The sequence below is a fragment of the Physeter macrocephalus genome, chromosome 15, assembly GCF_002837175.3.
Source record: "Physeter macrocephalus isolate SW-GA chromosome 15, ASM283717v5, whole genome shotgun sequence".
In the NCBI taxonomy this organism is placed as follows: domain Eukaryota; kingdom Metazoa; phylum Chordata; class Mammalia; order Artiodactyla; family Physeteridae; genus Physeter; species Physeter macrocephalus.
The window spans coordinates 68871459-68894549 of NC_041228.1; the positions used below are offsets into that span (position 1 = coordinate 68871459).

At 43.4% G+C, this 23091-nt stretch overlaps 1 protein-coding gene and 1 long non-coding RNA gene across 3 annotated transcripts in view; one reads left to right on the forward strand and one right to left on the reverse strand.

The window, feature by feature from the left end:
• VXN (vexin) overlaps positions 1-16518 on the reverse strand; it is a 25013-nt gene extending 8495 nt beyond the window's left edge. Inside the window, exons 1-3 of the mRNA XM_007119669.4 lie at positions 16051-16518; positions 10587-10642; positions 2488-2638 (exon numbers count right to left, since the gene is read on the reverse strand). Of these exons, the coding sequence (XP_007119731.1) occupies positions 2488-2638; positions 10587-10642; positions 16051-16117 (274 nt within the window). The 5' untranslated portion in view covers positions 16118-16518. The remainder of the gene's footprint in view (positions 1-2487; positions 2639-10586; positions 10643-16050) is intronic.
• The window catches only part of LOC114487890 (uncharacterized), a 50302-nt gene continuing 29787 nt past the window's right edge, over positions 2577-23091 (forward strand). Inside the window, exons 1-4 of one of the 2 annotated variants that reach the window (XR_003683429.2) lie at positions 2577-3259; positions 5012-5182; positions 6118-6252; positions 15906-16131. This is a non-coding gene — a long non-coding RNA (uncharacterized lncRNA). Of the gene's footprint in view, positions 3260-5011; positions 5183-6117; positions 6253-15905; positions 16132-23091 lie in introns of those variants that run through there. The other variant, XR_003683428.2, reaches the window with a different exon arrangement.

A 23091-nucleotide genomic window follows, 5' to 3' on the forward strand; every position in this document is an offset into this window, starting at 1 on the left:
TGCTACACACAAGGGATGAAGGGAGTCTGACCCGGTAGCCTGAGATGGGTACCAAGGAGAGATGAGACATACAGAGGAACTGACACTGTCAGTGGTTAGTATGTGGAGCGGGGGTGGGGAGGACAAGGGGGTATTGGGATAAACATCCCAGCGGCTTGCTGGAAAGATGGATCGTGGCCCCAGCTGAGAAAGGAAGAGAGGTTTGAAGGTGGAAGACGAATTCCATTTGAACAAGTTGATTCTGAGATGTCGCAAGGACATCTTGGTGGAGACATTCCACCGGCCCAGGAGGTGGGTGTCCCCTTTTCCGGGCACTTGAGGTTCACCTGCTCAAGGCTTCAGAGTCCCCACTCTTTCCAAGGTTCCTCAGAGCATATTTCTCCCACGTGAGAAGGCTACAGCACCCAGGAGCCTTCTCCTTTAGCTCAGAAAAGAAACACGTCTCCAGCTTTGAGATCCCTGGAGACACATATCCTTCTGACGGAAGGATGGCAAACTCGTGCCCAAGGCTGGTGCCCAGCCTTTCCTGTGGGTCTGGCTTTGACTCAGAAACCCTCCTTCCCTCTCATCCCCTCTGGAATCTGTCAGATTGTGGGAGCTGAAGGAACTGAATCGATGCCCAGCTCAATCTTTTTTTTCTTTTTTCTTTTTAAAACCTGACTAGCACAATCCCTGCATGAGCTGACTGTCATATGTCGGGCAGAGTCTCTCCATTTCATAACTTGCTGTTCTCCCCTTCAGTCCAAGCTTCCACTAGCTACTTAGGGAGGAAAGTAGCCCGTAAAACCAGACAGCTGAAAAGACATTATTTTCTAGGGGAAAGATGCAATTAGCTAGCAAATCAGGAGACATGAGATTTAATCTCAGTTCTGTTGCTGATGAGCAGTGCACCTTGGGTAAATCAGTTTCCATGGTTTCGGTTTCCTCTTCTGTAGATGGGCGGAGGGTGCTTGCAGAGATCAGTGGGCCTCCACCTTCAGGGAGGTGGAAAGTCACCCTGGGAGCAGGCTTGTTAAAACAGATTGCTGGGCCCTACCCCAGAATTTGATTAAATACGTCTTGGGTGGGACCCAAAATTTGCATTTCCAGCAAGTTCCAGGGGGTTCTGCCGCTCCAGGGATGCCACTTGGAGAACCACCCATTAGATCGTCCCTAAATCCTTGCTAATCACTATGTTGTCCTTGGACCAACATCCTCAGCATCATCTGGAAGATTATTAGAAACAAAATCTGGGGCCCTACTTGGTCCTACTGAATTAGACTGCATGAAAACAAGATTCCCAGATGATTCTTCTGCACATTAAAATTTGAGAAACATGGCTCTAAATTCATTTTGTGATTTTGTAGAGAAGATATTCTTTTTCTTTCTATGCACAGGCAACCACCACCCACCCACCCACTTATATATAGACAGAGGAAAAAAAATTATCTTCTCAAATTGCAAGGCACATTGTGGTTTCCCTAAGGCTTTCACTCTCCATAAAAATGTATATATGTAATCCCTTAACTAGAGAATATAGCTTGACTTATGGGTTCTTACACGTAGGATCTTAAAAACAGGATCAGGGTGTTAGTGACCAAAGAAACCTTAGAGATCCAATCTAACATCTATGAGGGAGGAAAGAGAGGAGATGGATGGATAAAGAGAGACATTCAATGGAGTCTAATTTCAGTTCTTCTAACATACAAAACTGTTGACACCCAACAGCTTTGAAAAGGATGTCCAAGACTTTTTGTGTATTTCTGGAGTTAAAAATAGGAATAACTTGAGGCTGTAGGCATAACAGAAATAACCTAAACCAGGAATTAAAGGCTAAATACGATCACAGACTTCAGCAGGCTAGACACAGATTCCTGTTTAACTGCTCGGGGTGGGAGCCATTTTTCAAAATAGTGTGGAAGGTAAGACTCTAATGTTTCCAGCTTTCATTTGTCTCTAAATTCTTTCTATAAATTGTTGAAATAGTTTAAGGCGTTCAAATTTAAAATGGTGGGATTTTAAGATGGCAGCTGATGAAGAGACTGTATAATTACACACGCACACACACACACACCCCTTGTAAAATAACGTAAGCTTCCTAAGCTTCATTAGTCATGTGTACACTGGTTTCCTCTCCCCACAGCGTCTAATGATGTTTACCTCCTCCTGAATCCCGCAGGACTGCCTGTGGAGCTAGGCGGTAGATGAGAGCATCTTTGCTCATCACGCAGACCCAGCAGCGAGTGTTTTAAGGTAGAAGGTGTTTTGTGGTGCTGTAGTGGTGGGGGGCCCCGAGCAGGTGCATTCAGAGCAGGACCGGCATGCACTGGGGGAGGCCGCGGCCCCACGCGCAGATGCTCCGCCCACCGGGCGTGATGGAGGACGCCAGGGAGGACCACGACGTGGCTGGAGCCAGCACAAGCCAGTTCGCGGACACCGTGGCAGCTGCTCTAAGTGGCCACTGCCCCCCCAAGGAGGTTCCGGGGACCCGGGCCGTGACGCACGTACCAGGCCTGGCGGAGGTCTTGGCGGGGTGGGCGCCCTGCGGCCATGCGTTCTGGAAGCGGCCCGACCTGCGGGCCTCGCCGTCGCGGTGGTCGCTGCGGTGCTGCAGCAGCTCCAGGGGCCGGGATGCGTAGAGGTCGGACTCGATCACCACCTGCGGGGGGAGGAAGGACCGTCAGCTTGTTCCTCCCCTAGAATCTCAGCCTCCACAGCCGAGGCCAGGACTGCAGCTTTGCGGACGGACCTCGTGCTGACACGGAGCCTTCCTGACTCCAGCCACTGCTGGGAGCAGCGAGGAAACCTGGGGAGACTGGCCTGAAACGGTGAACTGTTGTGTTTAACTTCAGCATGTCCAGTGGCACCATGGTGCAGGAAAATGAGGTTTCTGGGGGCTCCTCATCAGCCGTCCCTTCACAGAGTCAGAAGCCTGGGCCCTCAGGCCCCAGGCTGGGGCCAGTTAACTGCCCCGGGGCTGGACATAGTTTGACAATAGAACAGGCTATTTGAAATGAGGACAGGCCCTGGAAATCGGGCTCTTACAGTCTTTGCAGCTCAGTGGGCGCCCTTGTTCACGTAGAGGACAGCTTTCTGGATGCTCCAGCAGAGGGGAGACCTAGGCAGAGGACTCGGGGCCCCGCTGATTCCCAGGTTGTGAAAAGGAAGAACCTGCTGGCCATAAGAAGCAGGCACGGCTCCCGGACGCTCACGTTTCCTCCGCTTTGCAGAGTGCCTGTCAGCTGGAGCTGGGAGATGAGTTTCCACGACCTGTGGCTCGGTAAGTGGAAATTCTGGCAAGCCAGAACGGAGCGCTACACGCTAAGGTGTTTTCAGTAATGATCCCCTGCTCAACAGTGGTTTTGGGAAAGTACATGAAGAGGAATACCCCTTTTGTCAGGGCCCACTGAAATGGGCCTTTAAAACTAGAATAAAAATACTTAGATCATTGAAATAATTTAAGTGTACAAATTTGAGACAAATAGTACCATATTTTATCTTAATATCGGGGGTGACAAAGGGAATCTTAGCAATTTGGGGCTTATATCGTGCATGTTTGAATGCGTAGCCATGACACTGGGGTCACGCGTTCTGAATGTTCACTCCTTTGAAGCAGGTTAGAACTTCCAACATTACACTGCAGCTTCTCTGAGGTTTGTATTTACTCATTCTCTTGCTTACTCGTTCCTTCCTTCCACAGACATCCTGCGAGGGCACCTCTGTGCCAGATCCTGGCACTGAGTCTATCTGTGAGTGAGGTGAACCCATTTCAGCCTTTACAGTCTAGCCTTTGATGAATTCCCCTCCATTGTCCACATGTAACAATTGTGGAGGAAGCTGAAGCAAATAAGACTGAATTTTTAAGTATTATAATAGGGTTATATTTCAGTTCAGTGGAGAAAAATTGGACCTTTAATAAATATTGTTGGAATAAAGGTCAGGCCACAGGGGGGAAGTGGATCCATGTCCACACTTCTCATACGAAAATGAATACCAGACAGACCAAAGATGCATGTTAAAAAACAAACAAACAAACAGCAAACACTAGAATAGAATATGGCTCAATATAACATTTGTTACATATAATAGGGAATTATTGCTATGTACATAAAACTCTTACAAATCAATAAAGAGGAAAAAAAAAAAGAAAAATGGGACCAGAAACCAGCTGACAATTGACAATAGACATGCAAATGGCCGGTTAACATGAAAGGTGCTGAACAACAATAATTAAATGCAAATTAAAACAAAGTTGTTTTTTCTCCTATCAGATTGTCAATGATGAAGAAGATAAATTTCCATTTGGGGTCATGCGAACCTGAGTTCAAACCCCAGTTTTGGTACTTCGAGGCTATGTGGAAAGGGGTCATCCTCTTGACCACCCTTGCTGTACTGGGGCAGAGTCACTGCTGGTCATTCGCAGAGATTTCAGGAACACAGCAGGTTCTCTTTCCCTGTGCCACCTGTTTACCTACAGCATCAGGAAGCGGACATGTCCCCAACAGAGGAAGGGGAGCTGTCACTCTTTGCTTCAGTTTATCACAAATAGTCCTTTGCTTAAAAAAGTAATATATCCCAAATTTGGTCTTATCTGGCTTAGGAAATTAACTCTTCTCAGGCCCGATTTAGGACCCAGACTCATTCATTCTTTGCCTTTGGAGAAAGATGATGATAATTAAGGATCATCTAGGATTAGTGCCCTTTCTCTTCTGGGCTCTGCAGCATGTGGGATTTTTCCCCCAATAATTTAAAATATTTTTCCTCCAGCTTTACTGAGATATAAATGGACACATATGATTGTATACGTTTAAGGAGTACAATGTGTTGATTTGATATGTTTGTAAATTGCAAAATGATTAGAAGGTGGTGTTTCTGTTGGTTTTCCAGCAAGCCTTCAGTGCAGGCTGGGGGCAGCACCCGTCCGCCCTACGCCAGCTCACTGGGGGCTGTAAGGTGCAGTAGTGGGTGGTCTGGACTCACCACCCTGCACAGACAGTCCCCTCAGCTTTTCCATTTCCTTCCCTCCTCTTAGCACTGCACTCTGCCATGGTGTCGCCCAGAATTCCTAGATTTATGGCATTTTGGACACGTGTACCATTTGGCCTCAGGGTTCCCCCTGGAATGTGGACCTCCAGGTCCAACGGGAGAGACCTGAGCCTCATTACTGACATTCAAGCCTTTGGCTGTCTACATCTCATCACAGGTATTTCGAATTTTGTTTTCATTTTTTCAGCATTTCTCTAATGAAGAGTGAGGACTGGTGTGTTTTCAGACCCATTTTGTAGAAGGAGGAAGTAAGGCAGGATGTGAAAGCCTTAGGAGTCCAGCGGGGAGGCCCAGCATTTCCTCCCCTGAAAAGGAAGCAAATGTTTCCTTTTAGGAACAAGAAACCTCAGCCATCCCTTCTCTGCATTGTGGGTGGGAGAAGGGAATGGGGAGGGAGAGAGTGGAGAGGCATTAGCTGCTCTGCCCCCGGTTGGATGTAGGTTTCTTGGGGTGGGAGTGAGGCTGGTTACTTCCCAGGTCCTGACTGAGGGCCCAGTGCCTCAGCAGGGTATCTTCTCGGCCCTGAAGGATACCAAAGCAGTAAAAGAAAGAGGAGAGGGCTCAGCTCGGAAGGTTTCCCTTTCTTAGTTGGGCTCGTGCTTGCTTCTCATGCCCCACAATTGCGGAGGCTCTGAGAGGGCTCAGGGCAGTGCATCAGGCCCATGCCAGGGAACGGACAGCTGGATGCATGGCTGTGGCCTCCTGAAAGCCTCCCGACAGCCTGGTTTTTTTCTGGTCTGTAGAATACGGTCCGGGCTGGATACTGCAGCTGGTCTTAGAACAAACTGGTCTGAGCACAGGCTCTTTAGCATCCTGAGTACAAGGGTGAGATTGGGGAATGGGGAAGGGGGGAAGGGGAGACGTGTTTAATGTTGGATTTCCCTTTCCAAGTTCAGCAAATTGCCTGCTGAAAGTAGGGAGTGTACTTGTGTAACAGATTCACTGTGATAAATTGATGCTTCCCTGCTGGGTTCAGATCAGAGACCTAGGGGGCTGGTAGGGAGTTAGAAAGACAGGTGAGACCTAGGTGATGATTTTGGCTGACGGCATCCAGAGTAAAGTTCTAGCCCAACTCCCTAATTTTACACACAGGGAAACTGAGGCCAAAGGAAGCCGTGTGTCTTCAAGGTCACAGAGCTCTAAGGGGCAGAGCCTGAACAAGGATCATGGTTTCATAACTTCTAAGGAAGTGCTCTTTGTAAGACCCATGGAAGTGCTGACATCCAGGTAAGAATTTTCAAGTGCAATTGATTCCTCAGTGCATTTTGAAAAACTAGATCACCAGACAGGAAAATCAGATCACCGCTCCTCCACAAGGTTGAAATCTGGGAAGAATGTGACATTTGCACTCCCATTCCTCCATCTTTCATGATGATGGCACTGCTGCTTATTATGAAGGGGCTGTGACTCTCGGTGGTAATGGCTCCACTGCACTGGAAGGCCTAACTAACCCACGCTTTGGTGTAAATTTATTCCTTTAAACTACTCTTATGATGTCTGCAGCATCGGGATGATCAGGATGTCAGTAAAATCGTCTAAGAATCAGAGGGGATGGGGAGAAAAAGACTAGTGAAACCATCTAGAGAAGGAACAGTGGGTGGCTGTAGAAGAAGAAAATGTAACTTACGAGGGGTCCAGAGAGAGAGGAAACTGCCGCACTAAGGATGATTCGGAGAGGAAAGAGATACTTGTAAAGGAAGGAAACTGACATCCATATGGTAGCCCAAGGGGTGAGAATAGAGACAAGTAAGAATTTCAGGACAAAGTCATAAATATTGGTACATTAGAGCAGCTGCAAAATATGAACGATTTTCTCGGGAACTCAAAGGGAAGCCAAGAGCCAGTTGGATGAAAAAGGAAAAGATCAGAGATAGTTCTTTCTTCTTTGGGACTCAGTTCCCCTGTCTTAGGTGGACTAAGACCTTTCCTGTCTTTTCTAATTTGAATGTTCTGTACAGCTGGGTCTGAGTTTTATGAACAAAGGATGAGTCATGCTGTTAGGGGAAATGAGAAATTCAGAGGAGAGCTCAAAGGCCAGAGAGCATTATTAAGCTGTCTTACCTGGAAGAAGAATGCATATTTGAAGAGAAGACCCTACCTTCTGTTTTTTCTTTTTTTACATCAAAAGCAATTTTTATTTGTATTCATATACTTGAGTCTTTTTTTTCCCCTTGCAGTAAAAATGTTTTAGGGAGGGAAAGTCATAAGCCGTTCCCAGGAAAGCTGGGAGCTTGGTTCTACAGAGCCTGGCTGAAGTCAGTGGATACTTCAGGAGGCGGTGCCCCATGTTTTGGGGGCTTTGTGAATCTCATGGCCCTGTGGCTTCACTTCCACCATAGAGAGTTGTCTCCTTTGTTTGGGTTCTAAATCCCTTGAGAAATTTCTTCCCTAGCACCCTATTTATCTCCTAGACAGTATGATTTAGTTTCCATTTTTAAGCTTTTGTAATCACAGTTCTGTCCTTATAAAGCCAGTAGGTATTGTTATAAGCGGTGATTCAGACAGAAACACTGTTTAAGGTTAGAAATTCAAGGCAAGAACTTGGTTGGAAACTAAATATTCCTAATTCCCAAAGGATCTTCCCAGAGTCATGAATGACTTTTGGCTCCTTCAAATCCAGAGTACAGATCTTCCTTGACTTACAGTGGGGTTACGTCCTGATAAATACCCCTAAAATATCATAAGTTGAAAATGCTTTTTATGCAGCTAACCTAACAAACATCATAGCTTAGCTGAGCCTACCTTAAACGTGCTCAGAACACTTACATCAACCTATGGTTGGGCAAAATCATCTCACACGAAGCCTATTTTATAATAAAGTGTTGACTATCTCATGTAATTGACTGAATACTGTACTGAAAGTGAGAAACAATGCTTGTCTGGGTCCAGGATGGTTCTAAGTGTATCCTTGTTTACCCTCGTGATCGTGTGGCTGGTGGGAGGCTGTGGCTTGCTGTGCTGCCCAGCATTACAAGAGAGTATGTTGTACCCCATATCACTAGACTGGGGAAAGATCAAAATTCAAATTTCCAGGTATGGTCTCTGAATGCATTTCTCTTTGGCATCATCGTAAAGACAAAAATCATGAAAGTCAGACTGTCATAAGTCAGGGACCAACTGTAATGCCAAACTCAAGTCTGTGCGCAAACTCTAAATTACCTACAAACAACCCCTCCCCTTTCCATTTTTGGTGACACCCAGTGCTCCTTGCAAGTCAGGAGCATTTTCCTTTTAGACTGTGTGCTTAAGTTTTTAGGGATCATGAGAAATACAAGAATTTCTTGCACTACAACAAAGAACCCATTAAAAGCCCTTTCTTTCTTAGTATATAAATATTCTCAAAGTCATTTTAAAAAAAGGATAAACCACTGACAGAGAAATGAGCAAAAGACATGTCTTTTAACCCATAGGGAGAAAATATCAAAATCTATGAAAAGATGAAGAATGATATTAATTACTAAAGAAATGCAAATTAAAACAGTGAGATGTTTTCACCTATCAGATTGTCAAAGATTAACAACATTTGATACCATATAGTGTTGGCTCAGGTGTTCTGGTAAAGGTAGTTTAAAACAGTTGCTAAGAATCTGGCAATAGCTATAAAATTTTTTCAATGCTCATATCCTTTGAGCATTTTCTTTCTTTTTTAAAATTGACATATAATATTGTGTACGTTGAAGTATAAGGTGTTGATTTGATGACCCAGCATTTTCATATCTATGAATTTATCCTCAAAAACATTTGCATAAGAACATAAAAAATATGTTCAAGAATATTTCTTGTGGCATTGTTTTAGTGGGAAAAATGGGGAAACCCCATTTATTGATGATTTGGTTAAATAATCTAGAAAACATCAGATTTGGTTTGGGTAAAAAATTACAGTACATTCATTCATACAATGGCATACTATGCAGCCTCTAAAAAGAATGGGGAAGATCTATATGTATTAACTGGCATGTAAAGATGCTCAAAATTTATATAGTGAAAAAAGCAAATTGCAAAACAGCATGTTATTGAGCAATAAAGCGTGATAATTATACATTGTTATATGAGAAATTTTCATTTAAAAAAACTCCAGTGCTTACTGAATGTTCAGTATGTATCAGGCTCTGGATTAAGCTTACATGTATTAAATCATTTGCTCCTTCCAATGGTTATTGGGATGTACGCTCTTACTCTCCCCATTTTAATGCTAAGCAAGTCAAGTCCTGGAATGGTTAGGCAACGTGCCCAAGGTCATATAGCTAGAAATGGATAGAACTGGGATTTAAAACTGGGAAATGGAAGAAACCAGGCAGTTTGACTCTAGTCTGCATACCTAACCACTATGTTCTACAGCTTCTCAGGATTTTCTGATATCATAGTTTACATCTTTTTAGTATTTGAAATTTTGTAATGGGCCCATCCTGCTTTGGGAATTTAAAAAGTAATAAATAAACAACAACGACTAAAACCAATCTCATGCCCAGGACACTTAAAAAAAATTTTTTTTAATGGAGAATAGGATTTTAAAAATTGAGCTACTTAGAAAATCAAAATAGTGTTCTAGAAAAACAATTGACCGCTTATATATAAAGAAATATGTAAGTAAAATGAGAAATTCACAGGCTCTAAAGATATGTAAACTAATTTTAAGGTAATGCATGTGCTTATTCAAGAAGCAAAAAATAAAAGAAATGAAAGCCAGTGCTGGTGAGGCTGGAGGGAAATGGAAAAGCATTGTTGGAAGCCTGGCAGTTGTCCAGAATTCCCGGTAGTATGTGATGAAACTAGAAGCAGAAACCATCTTTTAAAAATCACTGTTCTATTCTCCGCTGTAGCACAGGAGTCGGAATGCAAATGATGGATGGATGGATGGATGGAACTGTTCTTATCCTTTTACTTGTTAATTCTACTTTGAGGCCTATGCACCACAGGATTAATCCAAAAAATAGGTTTTTTTTTGTTTTTTTTTGTTTTTTTTTTTTTGGCGGTACGCAGGCCTCTCACCCGCTGTGGCCTCTCCCGTTGCGGAGCACAGGCTCGGGACGCACAGCCTCAGCGGCCATGGCTCACGGGCCCAGCCGCTCCGTGGCATGTGGGATCTTCCCGAACCGGGGCACGAACCTGTGTCCCCTGCATCGGCAGGCGGACTCTCAACCACTGCGCCACCAGGGAAGCCCCAAATATAGTATTTTGTACAAATAAATTCATTGCACTGCTATTTATAATAGTGAAAAAGTGGAACATTGCAAATGCCAACAATAGAACACCCAAGTCAGGGATGCTCTACCCACACTGTGGCCTCTGTTTAAGAAAAAAATGTGTATATAAAATGAAAATTATTCTCTGTGGGGAAAATGACAGAAGGGGGTCCAATTCAGGACGGTTCGTTGTCTGGTTGACATTTGTCAGTTGTTTTGGTTCAGTGGAGGATGGAGAATGCAACAGCAACGTGGGCTACGGAAAACTTTCCAGGCCGTGGAGAGCGTGGATGGAGGGGGGAGGTGGGGAGTGAAGAAGCTAGACTCTGCTTTTTTCATGAAAATCAACAAAAGGGATCAAAACTGAAGTGTTCTTACATTCTTGGTTAAGAGATGTTGAGAGCTCTTGACTCTTCTTCTGGCTGGACTGGACACTGCAAAGAGAGAGAAGGAGTGGTTTTAGAGAATACCTGTGAGACTGATGTAGCTACAGTAGCAATACGGAGAGGGTTTGCACCTGGAGTGGGACAGGGCCCAGGGGAGGGGGGTTGGGAAGAAGAGGCGGGTGCAATTGCAATTTTATTTTTTTAATAGATCTTTATTGGCGTATAATTGCATCACAGTACTGTGTTAGTTGTGTTAGTTGATGTTGCACAGCACAGCGAATCAGCCATATGCATACGCAGGTCCTCATGTCCCCTCCCTCTTGCGTCTCCCTCCCACCCTCCCTATCCCACCCCTCTAGGTGGTCACAAAGCACCGAGCTGATGTCCCTGTGCTATGCGGCTGCTTCCCAGTAGCTATCTATTTTACATTTGGTAGTGTATATATGTCCATGCCACTCTCTCACTTCGTCCAGGCTTACCCTCCCACCCATGTCCTCAAGTCCATTTTCTATGTCTACCTCTTTATTCCTGCCCTGCAACTAGGTTCATCAGTACCTTTTTTTTTTTTAGATTCCATATATATGTGTTAGCATATGGTATTTTTCTCTTTCTGACTTACTTCACTCTGTATGACAGACTCTAGGTCCATCCACCTCACTACAAATAACTCAGTTTCGTTTCTTTTTATGCTGAGTAATATTCCATTGTATATATGTGCCACATCTTCTTTATCCATTCATCTGTCGATGGACACTTAGGTTGCTTCCATGTCCTGGCTATTGTAAATAGAGCTGCAATGAAGATTGTGGTGCATGACTCTTTTTGAATTAGGGTTTTCTCAGGGTATATGCCCAGTAGTGGGATTGCTGGGTCATATGGTAGTTCTATTTGTAGTTTTTTAAGGAACCTCCACACTGGAGGTTTCCATAGTGGCTGTATCAATTTACAGTCCCATCAACAGTGCAGGAGGGTTTCCTTTTCACCACACCCTTTCCAGCATTTATTGTTTCTAGATTTTTTGATAATGGCCATTCTGACACGTGTGAGGTGATACCTCATTGTAATTTTGATTTGCATTTCTCTAATAATTAGTGATGTTGAGCATCTTTTCATGTGCCTCTTGGCCATCTGTATGTCTTCCTTGGTGAAATGTCTATTTAAGTCTTCCGCCCATTTTTTAACTGTTTTTTTTTTTTCTTTTTTGATATTGAGCTCCATGATTTTCTCCCATTCTGAGGGTTGTCTTTTTGTCTTGTTTATGGTTTCCTTTGCTGTGCAAAAGCTTTTAAGTTTAATTAAGGCCCATTTGTTTATTTTTGTTTTTGTTTCCATTACTCTAGGAGGTGGGCAATTGCAATTTTAGATGTTACTTGGTCTAGTGCACCAAAGCTCATAGCAGCACTATTCATAATAGCTGAAAGGTGGAAACAACCCAAATGTCCATTAACAAATTAATGGACAAACTAAGTGTGGTATAGACATACAATGGATATCATTCAGCCTTAAAAAAGAATGAAATTCTGAAACATGCTCTAAGATGGATGAACCTTGAAAACATTAAGCTAAGTGAAATAAGCCAGATACAAAGGGACAAATATTGTATGAGTCTGCTTATATGAGATACCTCAACTAGTCAAATTCATAGAGACACAAAGTAGAACAGAGGTTACCGGGGCTGGAAGAAGAACGGAATGGGGAGTTATTATTTAATGCATACAGAGTGTCAGTTTGGGAAGATGATGAAATTCGGGAAATGGATAGTGGTGATGGTTGCACAACCATATGAATGTACTTAATGCCACAGAACTGAACACTTGAATAGTTAAATGGTAAATTTTATTTACCACAGTAAATTAAAAAAGAAAACTTGAAGAATCAATTCGCTATAAAAAAGTTACTTGGTTGGGAAAAAGGTGTGCATTTTGTTGAAAGTGGAGACACCCGGACATCTCTTTTGCACATTGACGCTGAAGTGATTTACTTGAAAGTGAAATCCCACCCTGCCACTGCCCTGCCTAGAATGGACATGACTTCTTGTCACATCTCAGATTAGTGCTCAGGTGAGAGCTGTGTTATTTTCTGCAGAGCGCCTGCTGCCATGGAGCCAGGCGAGCAGAGGGCTGGTTAAGAGCCAGGGCTCCGGACTCCTTTCACTTGGGTGTAAATTCCAACTTGACCACTTGCCAGTTGTGTGACTTGGGCGAATGACTCATCCTTGCTAAGCTTCACTTTCATCATCTGGTAAAACTCGCACCTACCTCAGAGGGCTGCGGTGAGAATTAAATGGTCTGATCTTTGTCAAGCCCTTGGCCCGTAGCCTGGCAAAGAGTGAGTTCCCAGGAATTAGTGGTGGTTATTATTGATACAATTCTCCTCTTTCTCTGCAAGGTGAGGGCAGGTGGAAGGAATAGGTGATAACTTCTAGAGGCTGTCGCCTCTGTCAGGAGTTCTCTTTCTGGAGTTTCCTCCATTTCCTCCTGCTGTTCCCCGGCTCCCCTTTTGCCAACCCCGCCGCATCGTTGTTTATCCCCAAGAGAATTATTTTGAATGCTGTTCACCCTAGAATTAAACCCACTGGTGAGCTTCAGGAAATAACTTCTGGTATAACTTCTTGGTAAAACCACAGATTTTATCTTTTATATTTACTGTGAATTGTGCCTATGAAATCTTTTCCTTGAAGGGCTCTCCTCTCTAAGAAGTAAAAATACACACTTGTCCTCAGTTACAGACTTGATTTATGTCTTGTGCCTTAAAATACTTAAGAAACACCATAACACTTGCTGTTGCCATATTTTTGTGAGCTTTAAGATGGCTCAGCTAAAAAAAATATGTAGATTTAGGTTGAACCCATTATATATGTATGTGTGTGTGTTGGAAACAGGGATATAATACAACGACGATAAATGTGATAATGGCTCGCATTGAGCTTTACTAGGTGACGACTTATTTCCTTCTCGCATTCACTCCTCACAGCAACTCTTTGGGGTCGGGTGTCTTCATTAACTCTATTTCTTAGGTAGATACTGAGGGTTAGGGTCACACAGTTGGTGGTGGAACAAGGCCTGCGCTCTTAAACACTAGGTTGCTGAACTTGTGCTCGTAAATGTTTTGTTCATTGCACGTTGAATGCACATGGCTAAACAGGAGCGTGTGGGGAAGGGCATACCAGGGAGGACTATAACCCTTGTTAGAGAAAATCAAACCAACCTATATTTCTGCAGGCAGGGAACGTGGGGATGGAATGAAGAGTTACCAATCTCTCTCATAAGCAGTGACTTAGGAAGACCTGGCCCTGTCTTCGCCCACTGAGAGCCTGACGCTTGATGCTCTGGAGGAGGCGAGATGAGGCAAAACAAGGCATAGGAAGAGGCAGACTTCTTCCTCTTACAGTCTAATATAAAACTGCGGACATTCCTTTTCTAGAGAACAGCTTCCTGAGCAGTGACATGTCCATGAATACTGATGACTGGTTTAATACCAGGAGGTGGCCATGAATAAAAATGGCAAGAAAGAAATACAGGATTGAATATTTATCTTTGACTAAATGTATTCATTGCTCAAAATATGGAATAAAAATAGAAATCACTTTGTAAGTGATGTATTTAATGGTGCTTACTACCATGCCAGGTACTGTTCTAGATGCTTTATGTATTTTGTCTCTATCTCATTTTTCCCCCCATAATAACCTTGGGAGGTAAGTTCTAGTTCTTCCTTTTTTATAAGAGTGGAAACTCAGGCCCAGAGAGGTTAAGTGCCTGCCCAGGGTCACACAGCGTACAAGTGGTGGTGGGTCTCTTGACTACTCTGCTAAGCAAATGGATTCAAAGGCCCTGTTTTGAATGATTTTCTTCAGGTGAAGTATGACATTGCTCCTGAATTGTATAATAAATTTTTAATTTAATAGGGCCATTCAGCTTTGATGTTTATCTCCCTTAAATTTTTTTAAATGGAAAAAAATTATAGAACAGACATTTTCATATTTGCTTTCAATTTGTTTTCTTCTCATACAAAAGAAATAACAAATGAGAGGACAAGTTTTGGTCCCTTTTCTACTCTTCCCCAATTCTACTTTCCTCCCTCTCCAGGGCTACTAATATCACTAACTTTATCTGTGCCTTTCCAGCCTATGTTTTTAATGCTTTTCTCTAGATATATATCCATAAACAATATATAGTACTGTACAAATTTAATAATTTTTAGCCTGCTTTTTTTTTTCTCTCAACATGATGCTCTTGGGAGCTGTGTCCACACACATAGATCCAGTTCTTTTCCCTGTTGACTGCTGGGAGTATTCCAGAGTCTGATGACACCACATTTCACCCCTTCCCCTCTTCAAGGACATTTAAGTTGTTTTCACTTTTGCCCTTGGAGACCCAGTGACCCTGTAAGCATCCACGTATAAGAGCATTTACAGGAGTGGAACTGTTGGGTCAGAGGGTCGGCCTTGACTTTTCAGGTACATTCCCGAGTCTCCAGAGGGTGTCCCAACTTCAGCACGTGGGCAGACTCCCAGCTTTTTCTTCTCTCCCTCTGTCTGGCAATAGATGTCTAAAGCTTAATTTATGATCTGCTGGCTTTCTCTTTGTGGCCAGGCTGAGTCTCTCCCTTCCCCCCAGGAGTGGCCATGTCGATGGCTGACATGGGATGAAGAAAGGGGTTGTTTGAACAGGGGGTCACAGCACCAGCAGACATCCGGCCCTCTTCATTCAGTCTGACAATAAGACCAGGGGCTAAGCCGGGGTCCCGGGCTCTTCCAGCAATACAGGGGCTGCAGGGAGAGCACAGGGGCGGCAGGAGAGAGGGCCCAGCTCTGCAGGGGGCAAGGGAGCTATCTAGGGACACAGAGCCCTTCCCGGGCCTGGACACCATTCACCTCAGAGCAGCAGGGCTTTTACAAAGTCAGACTCTTTGATGGTGCCAGTGCCAGGTTAAGTTTGGGAGCGTGGCCCTGGGGTCTGTGAAGAGGCCAGCCTGGGTCAGGGTATTCCTGGACCACTTCATTGGACTTTAGGCCACTGCCAGCAGGATCCCTCCTCATATTTCACGGCACAGTTAGAAATCGTACTTCTGAGCCAGCTGCTTCTCATTTCAGAACCCGCTTGCTCACTGGAGAAGAGGAAAGAATCTATCTGCCCTGGGAATTTTGTTTTCATGTCTGTTTCCTAAAACAGTGGCTTGCTGTCACTTTCGTTTGGCATACTGGGTTGCCAGTATCGAATTAAGCAAAACGAGGAGTAGTTAGCTGCCCTCATTTCCCCTTTGATGGATTGTTTCTCAATGATTGATGCTCATGCATATGCCTCCTTTTCAGAAACAACCACAAACACTGTCAAAACAGAGAGACCGTCCGACCTCAGAAACCTGGGGGTAAACCGTAATAAGGCAGCATATGACTGTCTTTACCCTCCTGCTTAACCTGCCACGTTAAGGAAACAGTCAAGGGCAATTTTACTCACCCTTGGAAGGAATCACGGTGGTGAAAACTTCTATATTTTCATCACTGCAGCTGTACATCTGATGCATCGTTTCAGCCTTCTCTCCCCAAAAGTGCCTGGGAACCAACCGGAGGCCTCCCGCTGAACCCCTAGTCGCGAGGTTTCCTAATCCAGTCTGGCTCGGGGATCATTGTGCAGGTCCACAAAAGACAGGCTGGTGCTGTGATCTCATCTCATTCCAGAGTCTTCACTGCAACATTTTCTAATCCCATCTGTCTTTTTTTTTTTTTTTTTTTATGAATCCTATTATTGCGAACCTTTGATGGAGCCTGGAGGTTTCAGTCCCCTCGCGGCCAGGATGTATTTAACATTTTTATTTTGCCGTGTCTGCCGCAGTGAATTTGGAAGTCTTTTGTGAAGTGGTGATGAAGTGAAGTCGCCTACTCGGGTAGCGCCAAGCGTGGCTGGAGGATTTTACCGAAAAGGAGACGTGAATTTTGGTACCAGCAATTCCCCTTTTCATTTCAGAGATGAAGAGGCTTTTTTTTTTTTCCCCCTCCCTCCAGAACTGGCTATTCAGTAATTTGTCATGTGTTAATTTGGCTTCCTTGAAAGTTTCTATTTTAAACAAAAGGACTGTTCTTCCAGAGCGTTCTCGCCTCATGCCAGTACATGACAAGGCTGACATTTCTAGAGAGCTGTGTGTTTAGCATCTCCTTATACAAGCCTGCAGGTGCTTGCAGGAATGGGGGTAACAAGCAGTGCCTGACGCTTGAGGTGCCCAACTATTTTTATTATTTATTTTATTGTATTGTATTTTTATTATCCTAAATGTCCTAATATATTGTATACTATCCTAAATATCCTACTGTCCTATATATATCCTATATATCCTATATTTTATCCTATATATTCTATATACATACACAAAACTAAGGTATGGTTGAAGCATAGGTGTATATGTCAAACCCATGGCCTTTCATTACACCATTACAGATTTATTTCTTCATGTTGATAATGATGATGTAATATTTTAAAAATTTATTTTATTGAGGTATAGTTGATTTACAACGTGTTAATTTCTGCTGTACAGAAAAGTGATTCAGTTATACATATATACGTTCTTTTTCATATTCTTTTCCATATGGTTTATCACAGGATATTGAATATAGTTCCCTGTGCTTTACAGCAGGACCTTGTTGTTTATCCATTCTATATGTAATAGTTTGCATCTGCTAACCCCAAACTCCCAGTCTATTCCGTCTCCACTTTCTCTCCCCCTTGGCAACCACAAGTCTGTTCTCTGTGTCTGCAGGTCTGTTTCTGTTGTGTAGATAAGTTCATTTGTGTCGTATTTTAGATTCCATGTATAAGTGATATGGTATTTGTTTTTCTCTTTCTTACTTCACTTTATATGATAATCTCTACGTCCATCCATGTTGCTGCAAATTGCATTATTTCATTCTTTTTAGTGACTGAGTAGTATTCCATTGTATTCCATCCACATCTTTATCCATTCATCTGTCAGTGGACATTCAGGTTGTTTCCATGTCTTGGCTGTTGTGAATAGTGCTGCTGTGAACATAGGGGTGCATGTATCTTTTTGAATTATAGTTTTCTTCAGATATATGCCCAGGAGTGGAATTGCTGGATCATATGGCAACTGTATTTTTAGTTTTTTGAGGAACCTCCATACTGTTTTCCATATGGCTGCACCAATTTATATTCCCACCAATAATGTAAGAGGGTTTCTCCACACCCTCTCCAGCATTTGTTATTTGTAGAATTTTTAATGATGGCTGTTGTAACTGGTGTGAGGTGATACCTCATTGTAGTTTTGATTTGCATTTCTCTAATAATTAGTGATGTTGAGCATCTTTTCATGTGTCTGTCAGCCAGATGGTGATGTAATACTAATAATGGTAGTTGGCATTTATTAAATGCTTGCTAAGAGCCAGGAAGCCTGATATATAATCTCATTTAATGTCTACAACCACTCAATGAGACTAGCTATTATTTTTGCCATTTTATAGGTGAGGAAACTGAGGCATAAAGAGATTGAATAATTTGCCCAAGATTAAAATATGTAGTTCATGGCAGAATTAGAATTTAAACTGTAACTTGACTCCAAAGGCAATGTAATTAACCACTAAATTGTAGTCCATTCTTTACCTCCAAAGCCACCCCCTCTACTTTGAACCAGGGGGAACCTGAGCCATACTCTCTTAGACTTGGATTTGGTGACCACTGATATTTCTGCTGTAGACACATCTGGGGCATTTACTCATTGGGTGCTTGTCAACATTACACCTGTGTCTCTGAGAATTGCACCCAGCCACAGAGGATGGCTCTGGGGAGCCATGTTTGTTCCACCTGAATTTGTCCCCTTGGCCACATTTGATTGAACCAGAGCGAACATATAGCCCAAACTGCTGCTTCCTGGAAACAAAATTTAGGCCTTGGCCTGAGGCCAAAGGGAAGGTACTGACTTTTAACATCTGCGGTGGCTTTCAGGGCCAGTGGGGGCAGTTAAGGGCAAGCCAGTGGACAGAAATGGAACTGTTGCTCTGGAAGGGGCCCGAGGCCCAGTTGCAAACTCAGGGTAGAGAGTTTTAGCTGGGGGAGGGGAGCAGATCCTTTCACCCTGGCCTGCACCAGGTGGGTCTGTGGTTCTGTTTACACTCAGGTAAGGGCCAGTGGGAGGGGTGGGGGGTGAGGGGAGTGTTGGGAGAGCGAGGGGTGGGTGTGGAGAGATTGAAAAAGACAGAGGGGAGGGAGGGAGGGAGGGAGGGAGTATTGCCCTGGCTTGATAGTTTCCCATTTTCTGCCTTGTCTCTCTCAGGCCCCGTGGTCTTCCTGTCTCGCGGTCAATAAGATACCTCCGTCTCCATCTGATAGATTTCCTTTGTGCTTAAGTTTAAGTAGGTTTTGGTCATTTTCAGCTAAACAGAGTCGTGTCTAAAAGATATGTCTATAAGTTTGGTAACCTCCACAGTGATTACATTTTTAGATAATATAAAGTTTAGAGGAGTACCTAGTACAATAGAAAGTAAGATCCAAAATTATGTTGAAGACAGCAATTATGTAACAGACTCTAGGTAATAAAAACTACAAGGTGAAACTTAACAAAACTAAATGAAAACATCTCCCTTTACATTAAAAATAATTAAGTACAGAACTGGGGTGACCTGGTTTAACAGCAATTTATTAAAAAGAAATCCTGGCTTTTGGTTAACACATGCTTAATAAGAGGCAATATTAAAGGGCAGGGGCTAAAAGATACAAATGTAGTTTCAAGGACCTGATACTAAATTGAAATTAAGAACCCTCTGGGGCACCCAGAATCCAGTCAGGATTACCTGGAATTAATCTCAAGGGGTCCCTGCTGGATTAGGTTTTTTCTAAGAAAGCCTAAACTTAATTAGAGTATATTGTACTATGTCTAATGAATAAGACTGAAACATGTAACTAAATGAGCTTATGTTAGGAAACACATCCAGAGATAAACAGTTCTTAAGAAATCATTTTTACCTGTTTTAAATAATAAAAATAATACCTGCTTATTATAACAAATTCAAAAATTGTAGCTAGGTATACGGAAAAAGTGAAATCCACTTCCCCCATTCAAGCCTCACTTCCTAAAAGCAATCATTGTTTACAGATTGGTGGGTGTATTTGCAGACTTTTTTTCATGTATATGTATGTATAGTTTAAAAAATAGAAATGGAACTATACTACACATATGCACATACATGCACACACTCATTCATGTGGGGACATATATAGCTCCCATTCTTTAAATGTGCAGGAGACTACTGCATTGTAAGAATTTATCTATTATCTATTATCTATTTATCTATTTATCAATTTATTTATTGATAGACCCATAGTTTATTTCAATTTTTAAAAATTAGAAACAGTGCTGCAAAGAGCATCCTTATATATGAATCTTTATATATGTCTTCTTCTAATATTTTTGTAGGTTTCATTTCTAGTTGTGGGAGTATGGGTCATAGCATATGCATATTTAAAAATTTGAGGGATTTTTCCAAATTGCCTTCCAAAAATTCTCATCAGTTGACCTTTCACCAATAGGATATGAGGGACTTATTCCCTACACCCTTGGTGAAATTTGACATTATTAATTTTTTGCCAGAATGGTCCTGTTTGGTTTTTGTATTCTGAGGCCAGAATATTGATTAGGGTCCTCCTAGCTCAGGTACTTTACAATCCATGGAGGGGTGGATGGCTGAGCCCTCATGTTGGAAAGCAAGCTCTATAATCTGTGTGCAGTAGTGAGTATACACCACACCTCTGAGTCCTGGTCGCCACCGCTGTCCAGGACCAGGCTAAGCCTAGGTTAACAGAGTCTTTCCTGCCCTAGGGGTCCTCTTCTCACAGGTTAGGGGAAGTCACTGCAGAGAGCTCTACACTGTTCGAGTGGGGATGCCCACTTACTTCTGTTTTAAAATTTTGCTTCTACACTTACTCAGCAGGCAGTCAGTCAATGTTTGTGGAAGACTTTCTTGCATGCTTGGCTCCCTGCTTGACTGGCTAATGGCAGAGGCTGAGTGGTGTTACCTCTGTGTTTCTCTCTCCAACCTGAGGGCTCTGGAGACCTACGCTGGCAGAGGTCCTAGAAGAAGCCCTCTCTGAAGACATTCCATTTAGGCTGGAGCCTAAGCACTGCTTCCGAGACTTTACTGTGATGGGTTTCCAGGGGGTCTTGTTAAAATGCAGGCTCTGATTCCGCATACTGAGGGTGAGGCCTAAGAGACTGGGTTTCGAGGAGCTCCTGAGAGGCCCTCCTCACTGGCTCCAAGGTACACTTTGGGGTTCACGCACGGAGTTCATTCAAGGAGGGCAGATATCCTTGACCCGGATGCATAGAATTTTGAGGAGCTCAGGTCCCCCACCAGACTACTTAAATATGATTCTCTAGGGCCCAGACATAGGTACTTACAAATACCCCCGGTGATGATGATGAGCAGCTGGGGCTGGGATGGAGCGACGCAGTTCTCAGCTTGTCCCCAGACCGCAGCAGGAGCATCACCCTTGTAGACATGCAAATTCTCAGGCCCACCCTGCCTACTAAATCAGAAACTCCGGGGTACAGCCCAGCGATCTGTGTTTTACAAGCTCTTCCAGGGCTTCTGATCGCGCTAAAGTCTAAGGACCTCTGATGAGCAGAAGAAAGAAGAGGGTTCTTGTCAGAGCCCTCCTCCAGGATTTGGATTCATGGTTCTTCATCCTGGTTGTTCTTAACCCAGACCTGCTGAGCAGCTTGACAAACATCCTCATTCCTGGGCCCCATTCCCGTTCTTTCTGATTCCAAAGGTCCGCAATGGTGCCCAGGAGTATCTGGCTTTAAAAGCACTTGAGGGATGCAGATTTAGTGGCTTAGCAGAGGTGGGGCGGACCTCCAACAGGAATGGTGGCCTGTGGCCTCCTGGCTGGCCCCATACAGCAGTCATTCACTCACTTCAAATTTACCAACCCCATCATGAGCCAGACGCCATGCAAGTGATATCACTGTCGATCACCCGTTGTGTACCAGACATTTTATACGTTAGCCTACTATACTATCCCCTGGGAGGTGGGCCTACTGCCATTTTACAGAAGAAAGTCCCTAACCCGGGTCAGTCATGGCTCTAAAACCTGGACTCCCCACCACCACACCCAGCACCAGTCTTTGCAGACTGGGGGGCACCAGGCTGTGGGGCTCTGAGAAACCTCTGTGTTTCATCTTCAGTGGCTTGTTTTGTGAAATTGGGGATACATTTGTAATTATAGCAGGTATAGCACATTCTCCTTTCAGTTCCTCAGAGAGAGAGAGAGGTGGTTTCGATCTCTAACTTATGCAAAGTGATGCTCTTTGTGCGTGAAGAAGACTCTCCTTATCAGAGGACGTGTGCTTTGGGGTGTAGGTGGTCAGATAAAATACAGGTTACCCTGTTAAGTTTTAATTTAAGAGAAATAACAAATAGTTTTTCTAGTATAAGTATGTGCCAAACATTGCATGGGGCATACTTATACTAAAACTTATTTGTTTTTACTGAAATTAAAAATTTATTTGAATTACTGAAATCCAAATCTAACTGTGTGTCCTGTATTTTTATTTGCTAAGTCAGGCAAGCCTATTGGAGTGTTCCATCTCCTTGTGATGCTTCCATATTAGAAGCTTGCATCTAGGGCTTGAGTTGGGGAAGAAGGCAGATTTCACCTGGTCTTATTAGGTGAATAAGGTTCACCTAATTCCTGGTTCTGCAATAATCGAGATAATCAGATACAGGCTTCACCTAATAATACTTAAAAAATAGCACTTATGTGCCAAGCACTATGCTATGAGACCTTTGCTCACTATTTTATTTACACAATCCTGTAAGTCAGCCTAGAACTAATATCCCCATTTTACAGATGAGAAAACTGAGGCTCAGGGGTTGGTTGAAAAAACAGTTGATTGAGAAAACAGCTCAGAGATTGGTTGAAAGCAGAGTTTCTCAACTGCAGTGTTCTCAACATCTGGGGCCTGATAATTCTTTGTCATGGGGACTGTCCCGTACATTATAGGATGTTTAGTGGCCTCCCTGGCCTTTACAGATTAGCTGCTGGTAGCATTCCATCAGTTGTAACCAAACTTGTCTCCAGACATTACCAAGTGTCACCTGAGGTGCACATTTGCCCCTGGTTGAGAACCACTGATGTAAGGTTTTGTAACTATTAGATGCTGAGTCAGGATCAGAGCCAGGCAGACTGCCCCAAAGCGTATGCTCTTAGACACTGCAATGGTTTTATCCAGGGAAAAGTTCAGGAAGGAAGAGGAATCTATCATATCACATTTATTTGGAAGAAAATCATTTGAAAATGACAGAACTTTTTAAAAAAATATTTATTTATTTGGCCGCGTTGGGTCTTAGTTGCAGCACGCGGGATCTTTTGCAGCGGCATGCGGGATCTTTTGGTGCTTTGCACGGGCTCTTCATTGTGGCGTGCAGGCTTCTCTGTGGGTGTGGTGCGCAGGCTCCAGGGCGCCCATGGGCTCAGTAGTTGCAGCACACAGGC